Consider the following 19,390-nt stretch of genomic DNA (forward strand, 5'->3'; position numbering starts at 1 on the left):
GGCAAGAGTGGGGGGTGGAAGAGGCAGGGGGAAAGAGAGGGGAGGGGCAGAAAAAGGAACAGTTAACATTTTTGAGTCAGGTATAAATCTTCTTTCGAGCTCTGACTCAAACCTCGAAACATTAACTGTTGTTTTGAGTTGTAGAATCGCTTGCCGAGCTGGTGTGTTTGATTGTAACCAAAACCGGCTCAGCCAGCAAGTCTACAACATCATCCACAACCCGAGCTACAAATCTTCTCAAAAACTTTGATTAACTGTTTCATTCTCGTTTCACTAACATTTTTGGTTTTCCTTTCATTTCTGGCGTGCTCAATTTGCTTGTCTGCTTACCAGTCGATATATGGCACCAAAACTATAAAACTCTTCTGGAATGTTTAGACATTCTAGCCCAAGCTCATGGCTTGTTTCTGCTGGGATGAGTGGCTTTTGCTTACCGCCTTTGATGTCAAATTCGAGACCTTCAGTCTTCTTTGCATTGGGCTCTCAGACTAATTTGTCCTTTTGCCATAACGTTGCCTCTTGTGAATCACCGTGTTGAGCCAATTTGCACAGATCTGTGATGGTCATGACACACCACTGTCCATCTGACACCATGTTCAATTAATGCTCTCCTTCTGTGATCATTCCAACAATTGAAACCATTTCTTTCCTTTTGACTTGACGTGGCCAATCTACTCTAAGGAGTAGACGGAGTTCTTTGTATTTTCATACGACATCACTCTGGTACCCATGCTAGATTTGTCAGAGCTATCACCTGACATCTCCGAAGCAATCATCATTTTGTAGGGTTGCTCGTCTTCTTTCCAGCTAAAGACTTATCGACAAAGTGGTTTGACTTCTTGCAATTAAAACACCTTATTTTTCCACAGCAGATATGCCTGCTTTTGGCTTGCAGAGATTAAGGTTGGAATACACTTTTGTAACTGCCGATTTGGTCAAGGACACTTGTTAACTTTGAGTGATAATCTATTCAGCGCATCTTTGGATATTTTTATTCTATTCAGCATCTTTACTCACCACTATACTCACTCAAATCCAATCCTACACAATTCGAACTGTTTTTTCTTTTTGTTTGTAAATTAATACAAAAGTACTCACTCATTCAGTATCACAACCATGCAGTTCAGATCCTCAAGGTATTTCCTCTATTGTCCCTAATCAGCTATCAACATTTTAACTATAGGATATTTTTGACAGTTCTAAAAGATGTGAGGTTCCATTTATTCATCAATTACTTCACCATTCTCTTTCTTTGTCCTTCATTCCTCAAACTGAAATCAAAAATGCTCACACCTCATTTCCCAATCATCTGGCAACTCTTTCTTGTGATGTGGTACATCTAAGAAGCTCAAACACTGAACAATGACAGGACTGAACTCAATCAAGCAGAAGGCAGCATATTCAGGAAAGGGTGATAGAAAATGGGAGAAGGTGACAGAGGATACTCAACCACCAGAGATGGATGATTTAGTGAAGGGCAATGCCTGGGAATCAGGGCATGGAGGGCTTCAGAGAACAATACACTTGTTGCATTTCCACAAATTATGAAGAAGTTGAAGAACAGAGCATATACAGCTTAATTTCATTTTATTTCATGCATTACAATTTCAATTAAAGTTTTCCTTTTCTTCCAACTATTTTTAACAGTGTACGTACTTCGTGAGTGTGAAAAAACATTTCAACATAGTGGTACATAATAACTCTCATTATGGACAACGGTGAAATTCAACCTTACCCTTTTAATCAGATGCCCCATGACAATACTAACAGGTAGTTTAAGTTTTATAATATTATCAGATAGTTCACTAATATATAGCTGTAGTAAACCTTCAACTGCCTCTCAGCACTGCTTTGGCATTCTACGTGACAACATAATCTAAATAGGCAAATTGGTTTCTGAAGAAGGATCTAGGCCCGAAACGTCAGCCTTCCTGTCCTCTGATGCTGCTTGGCCTGCTGCGTTCATCCAGCTCTACACCTTGTTATCTTAGGCAAATTCTACAGTCAATTATAGTGCAATTGTTGAAGGAAATTTGACAAATTCCTGTGATCCGCTCACTATTATTCCACTGAAAGACTAAGTTAATAGAGATCAGGGAAACAAGTATGAAATGATGGGCTTTATATCTGTCTTCTTTTGACACTGTAAGGTATTAGCAATGATGTTATAGTTAGTACATGGAGAAATTTCTCTCCTTCATGGCAGGATTCCTTGTTTATGGCTACATCAGGACAAATAGAAGAATAACATACATTTTAATCTTTAAACTTGTGTATTCATGATTAGTGCAGAGCTCTTTATATGGGAAAGGTAGAACATATGATTCATAGATGTCTAAAATATGGAAGACCTTTTGTTCTCTTTTATTGATTGTATAAAATTTTGCTGGGCCCACATCCTTTGTGTCAGCCAGAGGATACAACTGCCTTGACATCACTTTGGAATGTCAGTAATGGATTACGTGAACTTACTCTATCTACTATTTCAACAAAGATTTTTATCTACAGGGTAATTTTCATCTGTGACAAGTAAGTTGCTTGGTGAATAGGACATACCCAATGACATTCTTGATGACACCAACAAGGGATCCAAGTGATTTTCATGGTAGGTCCTCGAACATTTACTACCAGCTTGAAACATGCACCCTAATAGTTAATTTCACCAGAAGTAAATTGGGCAGTTTGGCTGCTTGCCAAATCCCTGCAGATGCAACAGCTTAAAAGTCTGTGCATTTAGCATCAGGAATGGGAAAATGTGACACTGCCTAGAAGCAGGTATCATGACTGCAGAACCTGCAGCATAAAGTATCTAAAAGATAGTTAATGTTCAGTTCTATTCACAAAACTGAAGCCATCCATGCCCAAAAGCAGCAGGGACTGATCAACATTCAAGTATGGGCTGATAAGTGGCAAGTAAAATCTGCAACACAGATGTCAGGCACTAACTACGTCTAACAAAAGAGAACATAAGCATCATCCCTCAACATTCAATGCCATTACCATCGCTGAATCACAAACCTTTGACCAGAAACTGAACTGGACCAGCCACGTAAAATACTGTGTCAATACAATGTGGAGCTAGAGGAACACAGGAGGTCAGGCAGCATCAGAGGAGCACGAAAGTCGAAATTTTGGGGTTTACACCCTTCATCAGGGCTCTGACTCCACTATCTGCAGTTCTTGCGATCTCAAAGTGACTGATATAAATACTGTGGTTAGATGAGCAGACAGTAATTCACCTCCTGGCTTCCCAGAGCTTGTCTACCTTCTGCAAGGCATAAGTCAGAAATGAGTTGAAATACTCCCTCCTTGCCTGAATAAATGCAACTCTAACAGCACTCAAGAAACTCAATACTATCCGGGACAAAACAATGCACTAGATAGGCAATAAATCTGTTATCTTCAACATTCACTCCATCCACCACCGATGCACAATGGCAGCAATGTGTACCATCCGCAAGATACACGCGCAATTCACCATAGATCCCAAGACAGCACCTTCTAAGTCTGCAACGTCTACCACTCCTATTTCTAGAAGTGATGATAACCAATCGGTCCTAGACATCCCATGTTGATGCAACAGTCAAGAAGGCACAACAACACCTCTTCTTCCTCAGGAGACTTCGGAAATTTGGCACATCCATAACAACTCACACCAACTTTTACGTATGCACTATAGAAGGCATTCTATCTGGGTGCATAACAGCTTGGTACAGCAACCGCTTTGCCCAGGATCAGAAGAAACTACAGAAAGCTGTGCACACAGCCCCGACCATCACGAAAGCCAACCTCCCATCCACGGACTCCATCTACACTTCTCATTGCAACAGAAAGGCTGCCAACATTAACAAAGACCCCTCCCTCACTGGTAATACTCTCTTCTGTCAGGCATACAATACAGAAGCTTGAACACATATACCAACAGTTTCAAGAACTGCTTTTACCCTGCTATAAGACTGCTGAATAGATCTCTCTAATTTCAATTCTAATATTGATCTTGCGTTTGTGCACCTCCTGTGCATCTGGAATCTTGTATGCCTCACTCTGTCTAAACACCCTATGATCTGCAATGACTGTGCATGTTATGATTTGCCTGTACTACCTGCAAAACAAAACTTTTCACTGTACTCAGATACATGTGACAACAATAAATCAAATCACAACAACAAAGGTAAGCAGATAAATAGTAACACCACCATCTACAAGCTTCCCTCCAAGCTATGCATCATTCTGACTGGAACTATATCACAGTTTCTTCACTGTTGCAGGATCAAAACCCTAGGACTTCTTAACCAACAGCACTGAGAGTGTTCCTACGTCTCAAGGCCTGAAGTAGTTCAAGACAACAGCTCACCATCATCTTGAGAATAATTAGAGTTAGCAATAAATGCTAGCCCACTCAACGACCCATGTCTCACAACTGAATTCAAGGAAATTCAGAGCTGGTGCAAATCTCACAAGCAACTATCAGAAAAAAAATCTCGTAAATTGCCATTCAATCTTATCTTGTTACCAGTTGAATATTCCTTTATCTATTGCTCTAAGTGGTTGCCTCCTTACTTATACTGCTAATAATCAAACAAGCAAAGACAAAACCAGAAAATTGTTTATTCACCAATGTTACTGTTCTGTATTCCAAGTTATACATGCAATGCTATTTTTTTCTAATGGAACATTTGTCTAGCAAGATATACATCTTCTCAAAAGGTTAGAACAATCATCAATTGCAGCATTAAATCTGCAAAACTAACTACCATTCTCCTGGAGGTCTGAACCACATTAAATTCTTTCATGCTGTAATTAACTTCCTGTTAATCTTTCTCCTATTGTTTATCTCCCAGACAACTTGGGACCAATGATCAGTTATTGGCAGCCAGATCTCTCGTAAGAAATTCTTCTGAAAAACTTGACCATCCAACCAACGTAAAACAGAGTTTTCCCCCAAAGCACGTGGATGTCACAACTGCAGTTAAATTACTCCTTGGAAAGTTACTGTATTATTTTGCTAACACACTGAATAATAACACTACCTTTATAGAGAAGTGTAACCAGTTTATTTTTGCTGTGCAGTTTAGGAAACATAATCCAAAACTCAACTCACAATGTCCAGACTGGGAAGCTGCACAATCTACACAAAATGTAAGTTGATACTCAGCATTCTGAATTCTTGGAAATCAATATCAGTGAAAATACAATATAGGGGTTGGGAATAACAGTGTGGATGACAAGAGGTGGAAATGTTCCTCAAAGAATCAAAGTTAAAGTGTTGAATATTTTCAGTAGGCTTGATCCCTGTTCATACTTCTTCTGGCATGGAAAATGGAATATATTTGACAATGACCAGTCTATACAATGCATCCAAAAAGAAAATGTATGTGTCATTGACTTAACTGCATACATACCACAGGAGAGACTCTTAAACCTGAAGAGGATGGTAGGGGTGAATGGCTGTTTCAGCTCCAAACCTTATCCTCCTAGTTTTGGCATAATTAAAGTTCCTCCTATTTATCTACCATCTGTGCTAAGTTTTTGTAAGATGTAAAGAACTCAAGTCATCACAAAATGATCATATTATTGCAGGCTACTAATTTGCAAATTTTCACAGATTCCCGACAGTGTGGAGGCAGGCCATTCGGCAGTCAAGTCCGCACCAACCTTCTCAAAAGCATCCCATCCAGACCCACTCCCTACCCTATCCCCATCACTCTGTGTTTCCCAGGGCTAACCCACCTAGCCTGCACATCTGGACATTATGGATAATTGGACTGTGGGAGGAAATCGGAGCACCCGGAGGAAACCCACACAGAGAGGGAGAGAATGTGCAAACTCCAAACAGTCAATCACCCATGGCTGGAATCAAACTCAGGTCCCTGGCACGGTGAGGCACTACCGCTAACCATTAAGCCACCGTGCCACCCCTTGTGAATAGTTTTAATAATTTCACCATTGATTCATGGGTAAATGCACAACCTAATGTAATATTCAAAGAAGAAAGGAAAAAATTCTAATTTTTGCCAAGTTAACTGATCTGAACAAAGATGCTAATAATTAGTTACTGTTTGACCAAACACAAAGATAAACCTCCTTCTCTTTTTCTAGTCCTGATCAGTTTTCAGGAACTGCTGTTGCAGACAGCAGGGTATAGCGGAATCTGACTGTACAATTATTTAGTTTTGACACTGCAAGTTAAATGTAGCCTCATGCAAGTCGTGAATTTCAATAGGAGAGAAAAAGGAAATCAAAAATCATTGCTACATTTCCTAATCACTAATGGCATCCACAGACATGCGACATGATGCCATCTGTTTTTATAAAGTTAATCTGTATTATACCATTGACCGCACATTACACCTCCTGTCAATGTAACCCAATAATCCATAAAGCAGCCAGAATACTTCCACAAACACTATATCAGCAGCAAAACTTCCATGTCTGCAAAACTTAGCGGGTGACATCAGACAAGCATTTCCTGACCTCTGTGATCAACAGGATAGAAACAGGTCCAGAAGCACCCGCAACCCTTCTACATTGAATATGATAGTTGTAAACATTTTAATAAATCTTAATGAATGTGGATATATTTTGTGCTTTGCTCATTTAACATTTTCTCACTACAATCACAAACTGACCTCTTGACTGTGTGCCAAGTCGATAAGGATCAAAATCTGAAAATGCTTAAATTCAATATCTTCACAATAATGACAATTTTCATACTTGGGAGGACATCATCCAATATGAACACAAACCTGGGCGAATGCAAAGTTCAGCAAAGTCTAATTTTCAGTAGTTGCGGAATCTGCCCTTCAATACAAAAAAAATGAGGAGCCTGTATCCAACACTGGAACCCCTTCTAATGTTTGTGAAGGTAGGTTCTTTTATTCTCCCAAATTGATCTTCATATGATGCCAAGAGGTACCGCATTAATATTGTTGTCATTCAAGTCTCATAATTATTTCACTCCCTTAACATACTTTACACTTCAGCTGACCACGTGAACTGGCCAAGAAAAACACTGAGCACACCTGAACCATGATTTATGCTTGTTCTCCCCTATTCTTTCCCCAAGGGCTGAATCTTACCAGAAATCGAGGAGATTTGCTCATGTTACCCGGGAGGGTTTAAATTAGTTTGGCAGCGGGGTGGGACTCTGAATACGAGAGGGGCCATCGAGAAGTCAGGGGAAAATCCATTAGCCATGGAGAGCAAGTTTATTATTCAGAATAGCCAGGAGCACTGTCAAGGGAGGAAAAAGGCTTCTGGTTTAAAATGCATTTATTTCAACGCATGAGGCCGAAGTAGTAAGGCAGATGACCTAACAGCATGGATCGGCTCTGGGGACTGGGATATTATGACCATAACAGAAACATGGCTGAGGGCAGGATTGGCAGCTCAATGTTCCAGGATACAAAAGCTACAGGCGTGAAAAAAGTACAAGCAAGTGAGGAGGGGGAGTTGCTCTTTTGATAAGGGAGTACATAACAACAGTACTTAGCGAGGTTATTCTTAAGTGGTCATCCAATCAGACGATATGGTTAGAACTTAGAAACAAAAAAGGGGATGGTCACTCCGTTGGGACTGTATTATAGACCCCCAAATAGCCAACGGGTACTACAGGAGCAGTTGTGTAGAAAGATTGCAGATACCTGTAGGAATTATAGAGTTGTATTGGTTGGAGGTTTTAATTTCCCCTGTATTGACTGGGCCAACCAGAGTGTAAAAGGCCTAACTGGGTGCAATGCAGACCCAACTATTATCTTTTTTTAAAAAAAGTATAGTGCTATTGAGAGAAGAAACATTGACTATAGAGTGTCTGATAAGTAAAATACATTATATTGCTCAAGTATTTCAATACTGCTTTATGCTTCAGATAATTCTTATATCTACAGTTGTTTCCATTTCAAAAAGACTTGTAAGTTGGAATGCCTAACCACATTCTACAATGTGGAAAATTCTGAAATCCAGAAATGACATTGCCTCAAGGATTCTGCAATGGAGAAGTTACAGTGTAAATACAGCACTTACGTTGTTTTTAAAGACTTTTAGCACAAGTATTTTTTTTTAAAAATCAAAATAAACAATCACTTTCAAAGACTCCTCAATGATTATTTTCTTGCAAAACTCCATTTAAAACACGGTCATTGCATCAAGTCACTACACCATCAGGGAACATTTAAGTTTTACAAACATTCTTTATTTCACCTTTTCATCAGACAGGTGTCTGAAATATTTCTGCACACAGCAAATTGTCTGTTAATCTCTAAAACAAATCAACAATTGCCAGAGAGAGGACACAATGAGAAACAAGCCAAGGAATCCTAAGGCCCTGAGAGTTTAGTAGCAGTTTAACAGTCAACTATGAGAAAGTTCCAATTATCCCCATGATTTATGATTGGGAAATGGGTGGAGGAGTGTGGGAGAGGTGTTTAATCAACTAAAAACCACCAATTGTATAACCAGGACTGCATCAGGGAATTTGTTTGAACAATTGCCTGGAGTTAAAGAAAAGAATGTTAGCTGTCTGAGGCAGGCTAACACAATCAGTTCTGAGCCAGAATGGCTGATGAATCCAGCAATTTGGCAGTACTGTATATTTGCCTTGTTCAGCTATTGCAGCATGATGCCATATAGTTTACCATAATCAATCACATATAATCTATAATCTATCTATTCGAGAAAGATTAACCCTAAAGAGACAGCGCTTACGTCCCATGATGTGCAACTCATCAAAGAGTCGAGTTGTGCTGCTACTGGTTTTGCCACTAAACTATGATCCATCATTAAGGTTTTAGAGTTGATTTGTAGCTCAAGTTGTGGATGTTGTGGTTGGTTGGCTTTCCGAGCTGGTTCAGTGTTTTGCAGGCATTTCATTACCCTGCTGGGTACCATCATCAGTGCAGCCTCCGATGAAGCGCTGTTGTGTTTTCCTGCCTGTTATTTGAACTCTGGTGTCGGTCGAGCTGGACTACCTCACTTCCGGTTTTCCTTCACAATGGTGTGTACATGGGGTCTAGCTGGGTTTATTGGTGGCTTTCTTAGTAGAGAACCAGACTTCTAGAAATACTACACACCCCGACACACTCATCACGCTACCTTACATCAAGAACACATCTGAACTGACCTTAAACTCCTCTGACCACTGGGCATCAAAGTAGCACATCAACCCTACGCCAACTGCTCACCCAAACCAAAGACCCACTATCCATTATGGACAGGACCAATGTCATATACAAGATTCCCTGCAGAGATTGTGACAAACATTACATTGGACAAACAGGAAGGAAATTAACCACAAGGGTACACAAACATCAACTGGCAATGAAAAGACACAACCGACACTCACTCATCTCCATCCACATGGATAGGGAAAACCACCAATTCGACTGGGACAACACCAGGATCCTGGGACAGGCGAAGCAGAGACAAACACAGGAATTTCTAGAAGCCTGATTCTCTAAGAAAGCCATCAATAAACACATAGAGCTAGACTCCACATACATGCCATTGCAAAAGAAAACCGGAAGCTCAACGGACACCAGAGTTTAAATAACAGGCGGGAAAACACAACAGCGCTTCATCGGAGGCTGCACTGATGATGTTACCCAGCAGGATAATGAAACGTCTGCAGAAGAACGAACCAGCTCGGCGAGCCAACCAACCACAATATGATCCATTATATCAACATATTGTTGTATCAAAGGGGCTGTGAAACTTCACGAATAACTGCATTCTTCTAAAGGCACTGGACCCTGGATAGAAAAGCATTGTTTCATTCTTAACCTTCCATTGATCCTAACAATTTCAAAGTTCTCAATGAGATTAAAGACATAAATAAAAGCAAAATACTGCAGATATTGGAAATCTGAAGTAAAATCAGAGTGCTGGAGATGGTCACCAGGTCTGGCAACCTCTATAGAGTGTAATACGTGTTCACAGATGAAAATAATGATTCTTCAGAAATGATATGCAAGGCACCAGAATTCAGAGCTGGTTGCATGGTCCACTTCATTCTTTTATCATAGTCTGAATTAAAGACAATTCCAAAACATGACCACATAAAAGCCTTAGATAACAAGGTGTAGAGCTGGACGAACACAGCAAGCCAAGCAGCAGAGGAGGAGGAAAGCTGCCGTTTCGGGCCGAGACCCTTCTTCAGGATCTAGGCCTGAAACGTCAGCTTTCCTGCTCTTCTGATGCTGCTTGGCCTGCTGTGTTCATCCAGCTCTAGTCCTTGTTATCTCAGATTCTCCAGCATCTGCAGTTCCGACTATCTCTGAAACATAAAAACCTTACATTTGTAACAATAATGCACATGATTGCATTTGTCAGAGGAGCTTTTTGGTGAAAGGTTCTTATGGTTCAGTCAGAAAGTGGAAACCCACATTGATGGAAACAAGTTGGTTTGCCTTCAATCTGACAACTGCTAAGTGGCATTGCCAATTGCAGCACTTGAATGATTTTTACGATCTGAAGAGTAGCTGAGCACTGCTCATTTATTTTATACTGGTCCTGCCAAACTTTTTGAGTAGTTTTTGATTTGATGGGCTGTCAAAGCCAAGAAAGTAAATAATTCAGAGATGATGCATATGAAAGCACTCCTCCTTTAATCCATGCCTCCCCCACCCCATGTTGGTGACGTTTCAGAAAGCGTAATAAAAGTGGTCCAATTCAAATTTTAAATAAAAAATCATCTTCCCTTCTCTCATTCCTCCTGCACATGTCAAAAGACCCACAATGTAGCACTAAGAATGTAAATTTTCAAGTTGGTGTGGTATTTTCATGATATGACCTCTGCTGCTACTTTTTAAGTGTTCACTTTCTCTACCGGTGTGTGGTATTGGATAAGGGTTGCTTCAAATAATTCACTGCCACTAATCCTCCTTTGACATCAGCTATTTTGTGATTAGTGGTAGACTGTGGAGCATACCCCCAGAATATGCACAGTTCTTAGATATCAAGAACTGCATTGCACGATAGCAATGCATTTGGACTAACATGAGTTACCTTGGATGGGGCGTTTTACCCGATGCAACAATGTTTAAATCATCTCCCATACCTTAAGAAGCTGGGTGTGAATATTATGTTGACGAATCTAACAGACATTAATTATAACCATTATGTACAAACTTTACATTCCTCAGGCACACACAGGTTTGGGCTTATGGTAAGCTATTACATTACAACAGAGAAGCATGCTTCAAATAGAGATAAGATGGAGTTGGAGTTGATTCCAGCCACATGATATGCTACAGTTACGATATCATGAGCATGTCTCTTAAAGGCATACTGCTGTACTGACTGTGACATATTACACAACACCCCCTTTATTCAATGATTAAAAACTTCATTAAGGAGGTGGTGGTGAGGAGGCAACTGGACTCATAATCCACAGCCCCAAGGCTGATCTTCCAGGGACGCTGGTTCAAATACTGCCATAGCGGATAGTGAGATTTGAATTCAACGAAGAGAGAGTATGAAATGGAATTAAAAAGGAGCTAAATGGTAAACATAGAACCATTTGTTCTTGTAAAACCCAAAATCCCATCTGGTTCACTAGTGCCTTTTAGGGAAGGACATCTGCCTTCTTTATCTGGTCAGGCTTACTGTGACTGTAGCCCCACAGTAATGAGGATGACCCTCAACTGCCCTTTGGGTAACTGGGGATGGCAATAAATGCTGGCCAAGCAAGAAAAACAAACATCTCATGAATGACGAAAAAGTGACAAAATAAAACATCGTAAGTAAGCACGGGTCCTCAATTCGATAATTATACAAACTGGCAAACAGTTTATGGAATAAGATTTCAGACTTCGATATAACACATTGAAGGATTTGAGATTTGTCCTGATCTAGTGCTGTCATACCCATGTGGAGAAGTAGGCATTATTTTCAGTTGCATTGGTTTGACAAAGTGATCATTTTGCTGTCATCATCATCACACAATGGAGTGTCCTTTGTAACTTTCAGTTCAAGATTAGTGTGCCCTATTTTGTTCTGAGCTGGCTCGTGTTCTTTTGTAATGTAGCACAACTATCAGTAATACTATGATTGGACTGGCTGCATATTTTAGAAACCTTTGTTGGTATCCAAGCATTTGTACTTCTAATTTGCATCCTTTGTGTTAACTTCGTCATTCTGTACCTGTTATAGCATACCTCTTTCAATTCCCAACAACTCTGAACAAAAACGTTTGACCTTGAAATGGTTTGACAATTAGTTGCTGGACAAGGCCATTCATGTTTGCCTTCTAAGCGCTAGTCATGCTAGATTGGTAAGCTCTTCTCCATTAACATTAACCCAGCAACGCAATGCAAAAACCTTTGCTTTTTTTTGCCTCACATTGAATATCCTAATGCATCCCTTACCAATATGCAAGCTCTCATGTTAGCTATCTTGCGCATTCTATATGCACGTGGCCCACAGAACTGGTGAACTGTTACACTGTGCGAAGCAATTTAGCCCATCATGTTTGTGCCACATTTCTGACAGTGCATTGACATAGTGCCTTTTCCCCACAATGTATTAGTTCTATTTAAAGATGTATCTAATGCTCTCTTGAATGTGCTTCAATGACACTTCAAGGCAGTGTGTTCCAGACTCAGGCTACACCCTGTCCAAAAACATTTCTTCTCATCATCTTTTTTTTAAATGACCTTATGTCTGTGCCCTCTTGTTCTTGATCCTTTTATCAGAGGGAACAGTTTTTCTCCATCTACACTGCCCAGTCACCTCATACTTTTAAAAATATTGATCAAATCTCTCCTTTCCTTTCGCATCTCCAAGGAAACCAGACCCAACATCACCAATCCATATTCATGAATAAAGTTTCTCATCCCTGGAACCATTCCTGTAAACCAATTCTGCACTCTCTCTAAACGTGCTCACATCCTTCTTAAAAAGAGTGGTGCCAAAAATCGTACACAGCAATCCAGCTGAGGTCTAACACGTGACCCTGGTGTAACACAGTCATGACATCTTGACGAACGACTTTTGGTATGAGGACTTAATCGACATTGAGAAATGACTCATGGTGATATACCATGTTTGTCTCTGCATGGCCAAAATAAACAAACCTTCTTAGGCACTTTTTTTAATATCAGGCCAATGCTAGATGATGATCTTTTCAACTTTTGTAGTGGCTCATTTTTGGGTAGTTACCAATGGCTAGAACCAATGTAAATTACTGCCAAAGCATAATAGATCAACCTCAAGAATATCTTCAAAATTGTCATGTAGAGCATCAACGTGTGGATCAAGGGCAACATCTTGGTCTTTGTGTTGATTAGGTAATCTGCTCAGTGAACTAGACCATAATCAATCACTGTGATACTTGACTTGTATCTCATATTAAAATCATTTCCCTGAACCTTGACAAATTGATGCTACAAACGTGATGGTGCACTCATCATCCATTTGGTGCATTTCATTTCTCATGGTTTATGATCTTTTTCAATAGTGATGTTTTGCAGGATGCCAAACACCAGAGGTAACATCACGCATTCTATATTGGAATAGTTGGCTTGTGTAGATGGCAGATTTTTCAAACCAACAATGTACCCATTTGAGAACTGCATTTTTCTTGGGGTCGTAGTATTACACAGTAAGCAACACTCTGGACATTCGAAGAATCTAAGAATTATTAGTGATCGCTTCACAACACATTCAAGACTTTCCTCTTCAGCAAATGGCCTGAGGAAACGGAATAGTCTGGTGTTACATCACGGATCCTCTTTATCCTGTCAGCAGTTGTTTAACATCTTACCTGAATTGTGACAGACTACATGGGTAGTGTAAATGGACCCAAAGGAGGTTATCTGGCTGAGACTGACCCAGCATTTGTACTTTTAAATATTAATCCTTCTTATCATGCTGCTATCATCAGCAGGTAAAAAAGGTTGTCATGTTCTGCATTTGTCTTACCCTAGAACGCAATGGCATCAGTTATACAAATACAAGGTACATGTGGAATAATCTTCTTTATGCATTGTCAGAACATATTTTTGTTAACTGATAATCCAAATGGTAACCACAAGAAAAAAGTGCTGCCCAAAAAGTGCCCTGAATGTCATGAGGTCTTGGGATTCTTCCAATGAATTGGCAGACCAGATACTTTGCAACTTAAGACAAGAATCTTGCTTCAGTAAATTAGAATTTGACACTCAAGCATTGGTACTTTGTATGGACACCTTCTAAATGAAAAGTTGAAGCATTTTGAGCATAGGCATTGTCTTATGATGCAATGTTTCTTTAAAGCACACATAACGCAGAATAATAAACTGGGCATGGATATCACAGCATTGAAGAATCCAACTGAGATTTCTTCCTAATGACTATAATTTGCAAACATTACATTCCTCAGGTACAAAAGTGTCAGGGCTAATATTAAGCTATTATGCTATACAGAAGCATTCTTTCAGTATCACATTGAGTTTCAACCGATCGGAGACAAGATTAAGCAAGAGTCTTTTACACCTTTACACTACATGCTACAATGGAGTGATGATACCATGAGCATCTCTTAAAGACAATCTGACATGCTGATTATGAGACATTATAATAATATGGACTTTAGGAAGCTGATCTAAATGTGGACATGATGACATCAGCAGAATATAACATTAATCTCTTCAGAACCATTAACTAATGCAACAATTGGTGTCATCCATCCATAGGAAATCTATATCAGAGTCCATAAGGTCAGATTTCTATTCAGCTATTACAACTCTTTTTTTTAAAGCTATGATGATACTATGGCTTTAAGAGGTGTATTTTGTCCTTTTTCACTCCCCCTCCCCAAAATGAGGTTTTGAGCCATTGCTGGTGAGCTGTCTATTCAAAGCTGATAAAATAAATAGTATGAGAGGCCTTTTTTCCCCCCAAGTTGTAACAATCGACGCAGCATGAATGTGTGGAGCCAGGGTCCCACAAAACCAGGGTTTCAGTTTAGCTTTCAGCAGTTGTTTGGATTTTGAAGCTACATATATCTCTCCCTGCTATAGCAAAAAGCTCAAGTTCACTCTTTCAATTTTCAGAAAATTTTCTCTTTATGGTCTTTCCTCCTGGACTGGAGTAACATTTCATGTGTGACAATCGATTTTTCTGAATTTACCTTTGCCAAGGATGGGTTTTTGAGATGTTACTATATTGGAACAGTTGCTGTTTAGTTGTTAAATAATCTCGTCTTCCATAAAGTTTTCCAATAGAGTGAATGTTAGACCAATTCTTCTTTCTTTTGTTTGTTTTTTAACAAGGGGTAAGAAAAAAATGGGTTTTGCTAAAGCTGAGTAGTGTGACCAATCGAATTACATGTAGAACACAGCACCTTACACTTGCCTTTAAATAAGATAAAAGTTAGGGTCTAGGCTCTTTGATATGTTTGCAGGGGATTTGGTCTGGTCCATAACTCAGCCTTCATATGTTAGCGCTATGGCTGCATGCACATTATACAGATGCTGCTCTTACGAGATGGTTGATAAGGTTTTTCAGAAATTAGGACAGCGGGTTACTGGTGTTGTATAAATACTTGAAGCCGGTCCCTTACAGAGAAGAAAATAACAAAACCAATACCCCAAATATTTTCAGAAAGTTCATGTCAGAGGAGTGAACATCATAGCTGATCTAAATTGCCATTCACATTGTTCAGCTCCAGTAAGGATTATTGCATAGATATTGCAATGCTGTTAATTGAACTGCTTGGTACAAAAATTATTAATGTTACTGAAAATTACAGAAGGGCCAACTTACAATTAGTTTTACGTACAAAATGAAATGTATGGGAAGAACAGCTCAAACTCACCCTTGAGCCTGGAGCAGCATCCACCGTGGATACAGTTACTGCTGTTGAGGTCTCGCTGATCATACTTTGCGGCCTTTGGTCTGTCTGTTGCCTGGACATTTGAGTATTTGGTCTAAATGGTAAGGAAGAACAGAATTATTTCCATGTCTCCCATTTGGTTGACGAGAACATTGATATTCACCTGTACTCCTAAAATCAACAGAACCAAATAGCACTGAACAGACTCAGGTTTGTCCAATGTGTGGAAACATTTTAGCACCTACTCACATGGTCGAACTTATTGCACCACAATGAAACATTAAGCTCACGTGAGGCTGATAAACATAAGCCAAGCAACAAAATGGATTAGACAGTAAAATAAGGCATTCAATTTGCATTCCAGAATCCTGCAAACAGCTGCAACACTTCAGAAATGTCAGAACCAGGCAACAGTTTTCATAACCCACCTCCTAACTTTCCCTTCTAATTTGTTCCTAAACTCCAAGTATGTTTTAAACGCACTCTTCACCCCATTCCCTGTTGTGCTAAAAATCAAAACTGTTTCTCCAGTCCATTTTATTCCAGGACACAAAATTCTGGGAATCCATTATCTCACTTTGACTTATTTTAAGTGTAGCCTTGATTCTGCAAACCCAGAAAAGTCAATGCCATTGAAATTGGAATTGCTCAAAGCTCACAGTCAATATTGAATTCATTGCATGGACCAACAATTGTACAAGACATCTCATGTTAGTTCATAGCAATAGAAATCAGTCCAAAACAAAACAGCACTTCGAAGCAACGCAAGCCTGCGTTAAATTATTAATGAAGTTAAAGTGTTGAGATCCTGGAATGCTTCCCTACAGTTTTCTGTCTATAATACTCCACATGCAAATTTCCTGACCGATCTTCTGGAGCAACTTTAGGAGGTGACAAGAGTGAAGTCAAGTACGTTTGCACACATTGAGAAACAGAAAGGACTGCTACCAGGAAATATAACAAGAAAAGTGTTCAGAAGAGGAGAAGGCCATCCACTCAAACTTTCCTTCTCAAAACACATCTAACTTAGAGTCCAGCTGCATTTTGAACATTGCAAAATGTTGTTCCATGTCATCCAAACATTTATCACTCCAAATATTCAAAAGTCAATATCGAAATATTCTGTCAAACACAATTAAAATGATGCCTTCCAGCATGTATTTCCTTGATTAATTTTAACTAATGTCTCACACTATTTTTTCATATCAATTTTTTTAATATAAAATAACACATTCAGCAAAGGTACTCTCTCTCTCCTACCCTTGGATGGAGTGAGGAGGATGAGAAGAATAATAAAATCTGACCGGACCTCAGAGAGAGGTCAACAAATTAAAGATAGCCTTTCAGTTAAAAAAAACATCAAAACACTAAGATGGTTACTTAATTAAAAGTAAATCAGAGAAATGAAACAAAATCAATAAACTCAAAGAAACTGTTGAAGAAGTTGTAAATCTAAGATTAAAAATGCAGAGGTCTGGAAAGACTCAGCTGCATCTATGGAGAGAGAAAGTGAACTTTTCAGGTCTATGACCTTCCAGCAAAACTCAGGCCATTGATACAGAACTTCTGGTTTTTGGGATGTTGGAGATTAACAGGCCCAGGTAGCCTGGCTCCTGATTATTTACTTCTACAGGGTGCTTCCTAGTCGTGGAAGTGCGAGTGGATTCTAACTTTCTAATAAAGGTATGTCTCTGTCTTTGAAGCAGCAGTTCCTGATACAGGACAAGGGCCTTGCAACATGGAAAGGTCCCCAGGCAGAGGGGCTGGGAGTTAGAGAACAGTGCTGGAAACTCTCAAGGAGCCCCATCGTCAGCCTGTATAACTGCCTTGGACCTTGTACAACCCTCTTGCATGCTAAAGGCCACCAGCTAGAAGACAGCTGACATCTACTCCAAGACTTCATGGGTCATACGAAAGATGAGCATCAGTGTGACAGAGGATCTCATCTACCAGTATTCATCAGTGTGCTTGCTCTCCAGCCCACTCAGTGGTGCTCTGAATGGTTCTCCAGAGGTTGCCACGGAGGAGCTCTTGCTTTCAAACTGCTAAGTTACAACAACACATTCTTCTGTAATCTGCCCATGGCTCAGCAATAAATCAAGGATCCCTGACATTCGAGAACATATCATCCTCTGATTTTTTGGACAGACACTTCTGGTCTCTAACATTCAAGGCCTAGCATCTCTGCCCAATAAAGCATGATTGGGTCTGTCTTTCAAAAGAAACTGACCACAGCTCACTTTGCCTTACTCCCCTGCTATTTACTTATGAAGAACTCAAACAGTGCTCCCATTCTAAGCTACATTGAGGCCCAATCAAAGGGAGTGCTCCTGCCCTGGTGGAAGATGTAGAGGATTGATGTGACAGTGGTCATTGTGGAATCTCTGCCCACTTCCCAAGTGGGGAAAATCACATTGATGGTACATCTTTCTTCCCCTTCTGTTGTGGCCTTGTGGGGAAATACAAGATGACGGTTGTGATTACTCAGGCTACCTATTCCCAGTGACTCAGAACCACATCGATTGAGTTATCAAAAGACCGTATTCTTGACAATTTCTTGTCACTCCAGCACCCACAATTTGGTGTGGTGGCACCTTCACAAATCTCCAGTGTTGCTCTGCTCCATCAAGATTTTTCTGCCGGTTTGCAGCTGATCACAACCTGCAGAATGCATTGTCTTCAGGAGAAAGGGAGAAAGATTGAAAGTAAGCTGCCTTCCCTAACCTTTCCAGCACAACATCCAAATAAGATGTTACATTTTTCAATACCGCTCCAATTAATCACACCCTATTTGTTAGGGTGTCTCTGTGATATCACCAACCACTTGATCTGATGACGTTCAGCATGAGCATCCAGTCTGCTCAGCTCATGGACGTGCTGGTCAATATGAAATTGGGGACCTGTAATCTGTGGGTCATCTGCCACTCATCCTTCCAGACCTCACCAGTTGATTGAATTGCTTTGCACACTAGACCTATAATCAACTGGCTGTTGCTTTCTATTCCCACACCCATCACGCCTCTTCAGCTTTTGTTGGTACATTTTATTCCGACAAATGCAAGGAACGTGCCCTGTTCGACACTTCATCCATTCAATCTGCAACAGAGATGTATGAAAATCATAGTGCTGCCCAGGATACCCGTCAGCCCTAAACTTGGAGATCCCAGCTACTCCATTGTTTTATTGTACAGTAAGCAGGAGTTGTGCTATTTAAACTGGTTACAGAGTCCTAATTGCTGACTGACATGACACAAGCTCTGGACCTGAAAACGATTCAGTTTCTAGTTCCCCAAATCCAGACTGGAAATTCAGTTTTGAGCATCAAAAGTTCACAGCTATGAGAATAAACAAGAGAAATTTGGAAACTCCAGCTTTGCTTTAATTGTATGGAACATGAACAACATTAAAGCTAAATCCAGAATATTAGTTTCAACGAAAGGACTGCTTATGTGGACACAAATTTAGTACAATGTTGAATGTTACATTTCCATAAAACTTCATCCTGCATAATTTTAAAGGCTAAATCTAATCAATTGAACACAAGCACAATAAAATTTACACTTTTGCAATTTTACACGA

General features: G+C 39.8%; 1 protein-coding gene across 1 annotated transcript in view; it reads right to left on the reverse strand.

The window, feature by feature from the left end:
* Window positions 1-19,390, reverse strand: part of plekha7b (pleckstrin homology domain containing, family A member 7b) — a 419,580-nt gene that overhangs the window by 147,388 nt on the left and 252,802 nt on the right. The window contains exon 4 of the mRNA XM_048606908.1: window positions 15,794-15,905. Coding sequence (XP_048462865.1) covers window positions 15,794-15,905 — 112 coding nt within the window. The remainder of the gene's footprint in view (window positions 1-15,793; window positions 15,906-19,390) is intronic.

This window comes from Rhincodon typus, chromosome 17 (assembly GCF_021869965.1).
Source record: "Rhincodon typus isolate 14 chromosome 17, sRhiTyp1.1, whole genome shotgun sequence".
NCBI classification, from domain to species: Eukaryota; Metazoa; Chordata; class Chondrichthyes; order Orectolobiformes; family Rhincodontidae; genus Rhincodon; species Rhincodon typus.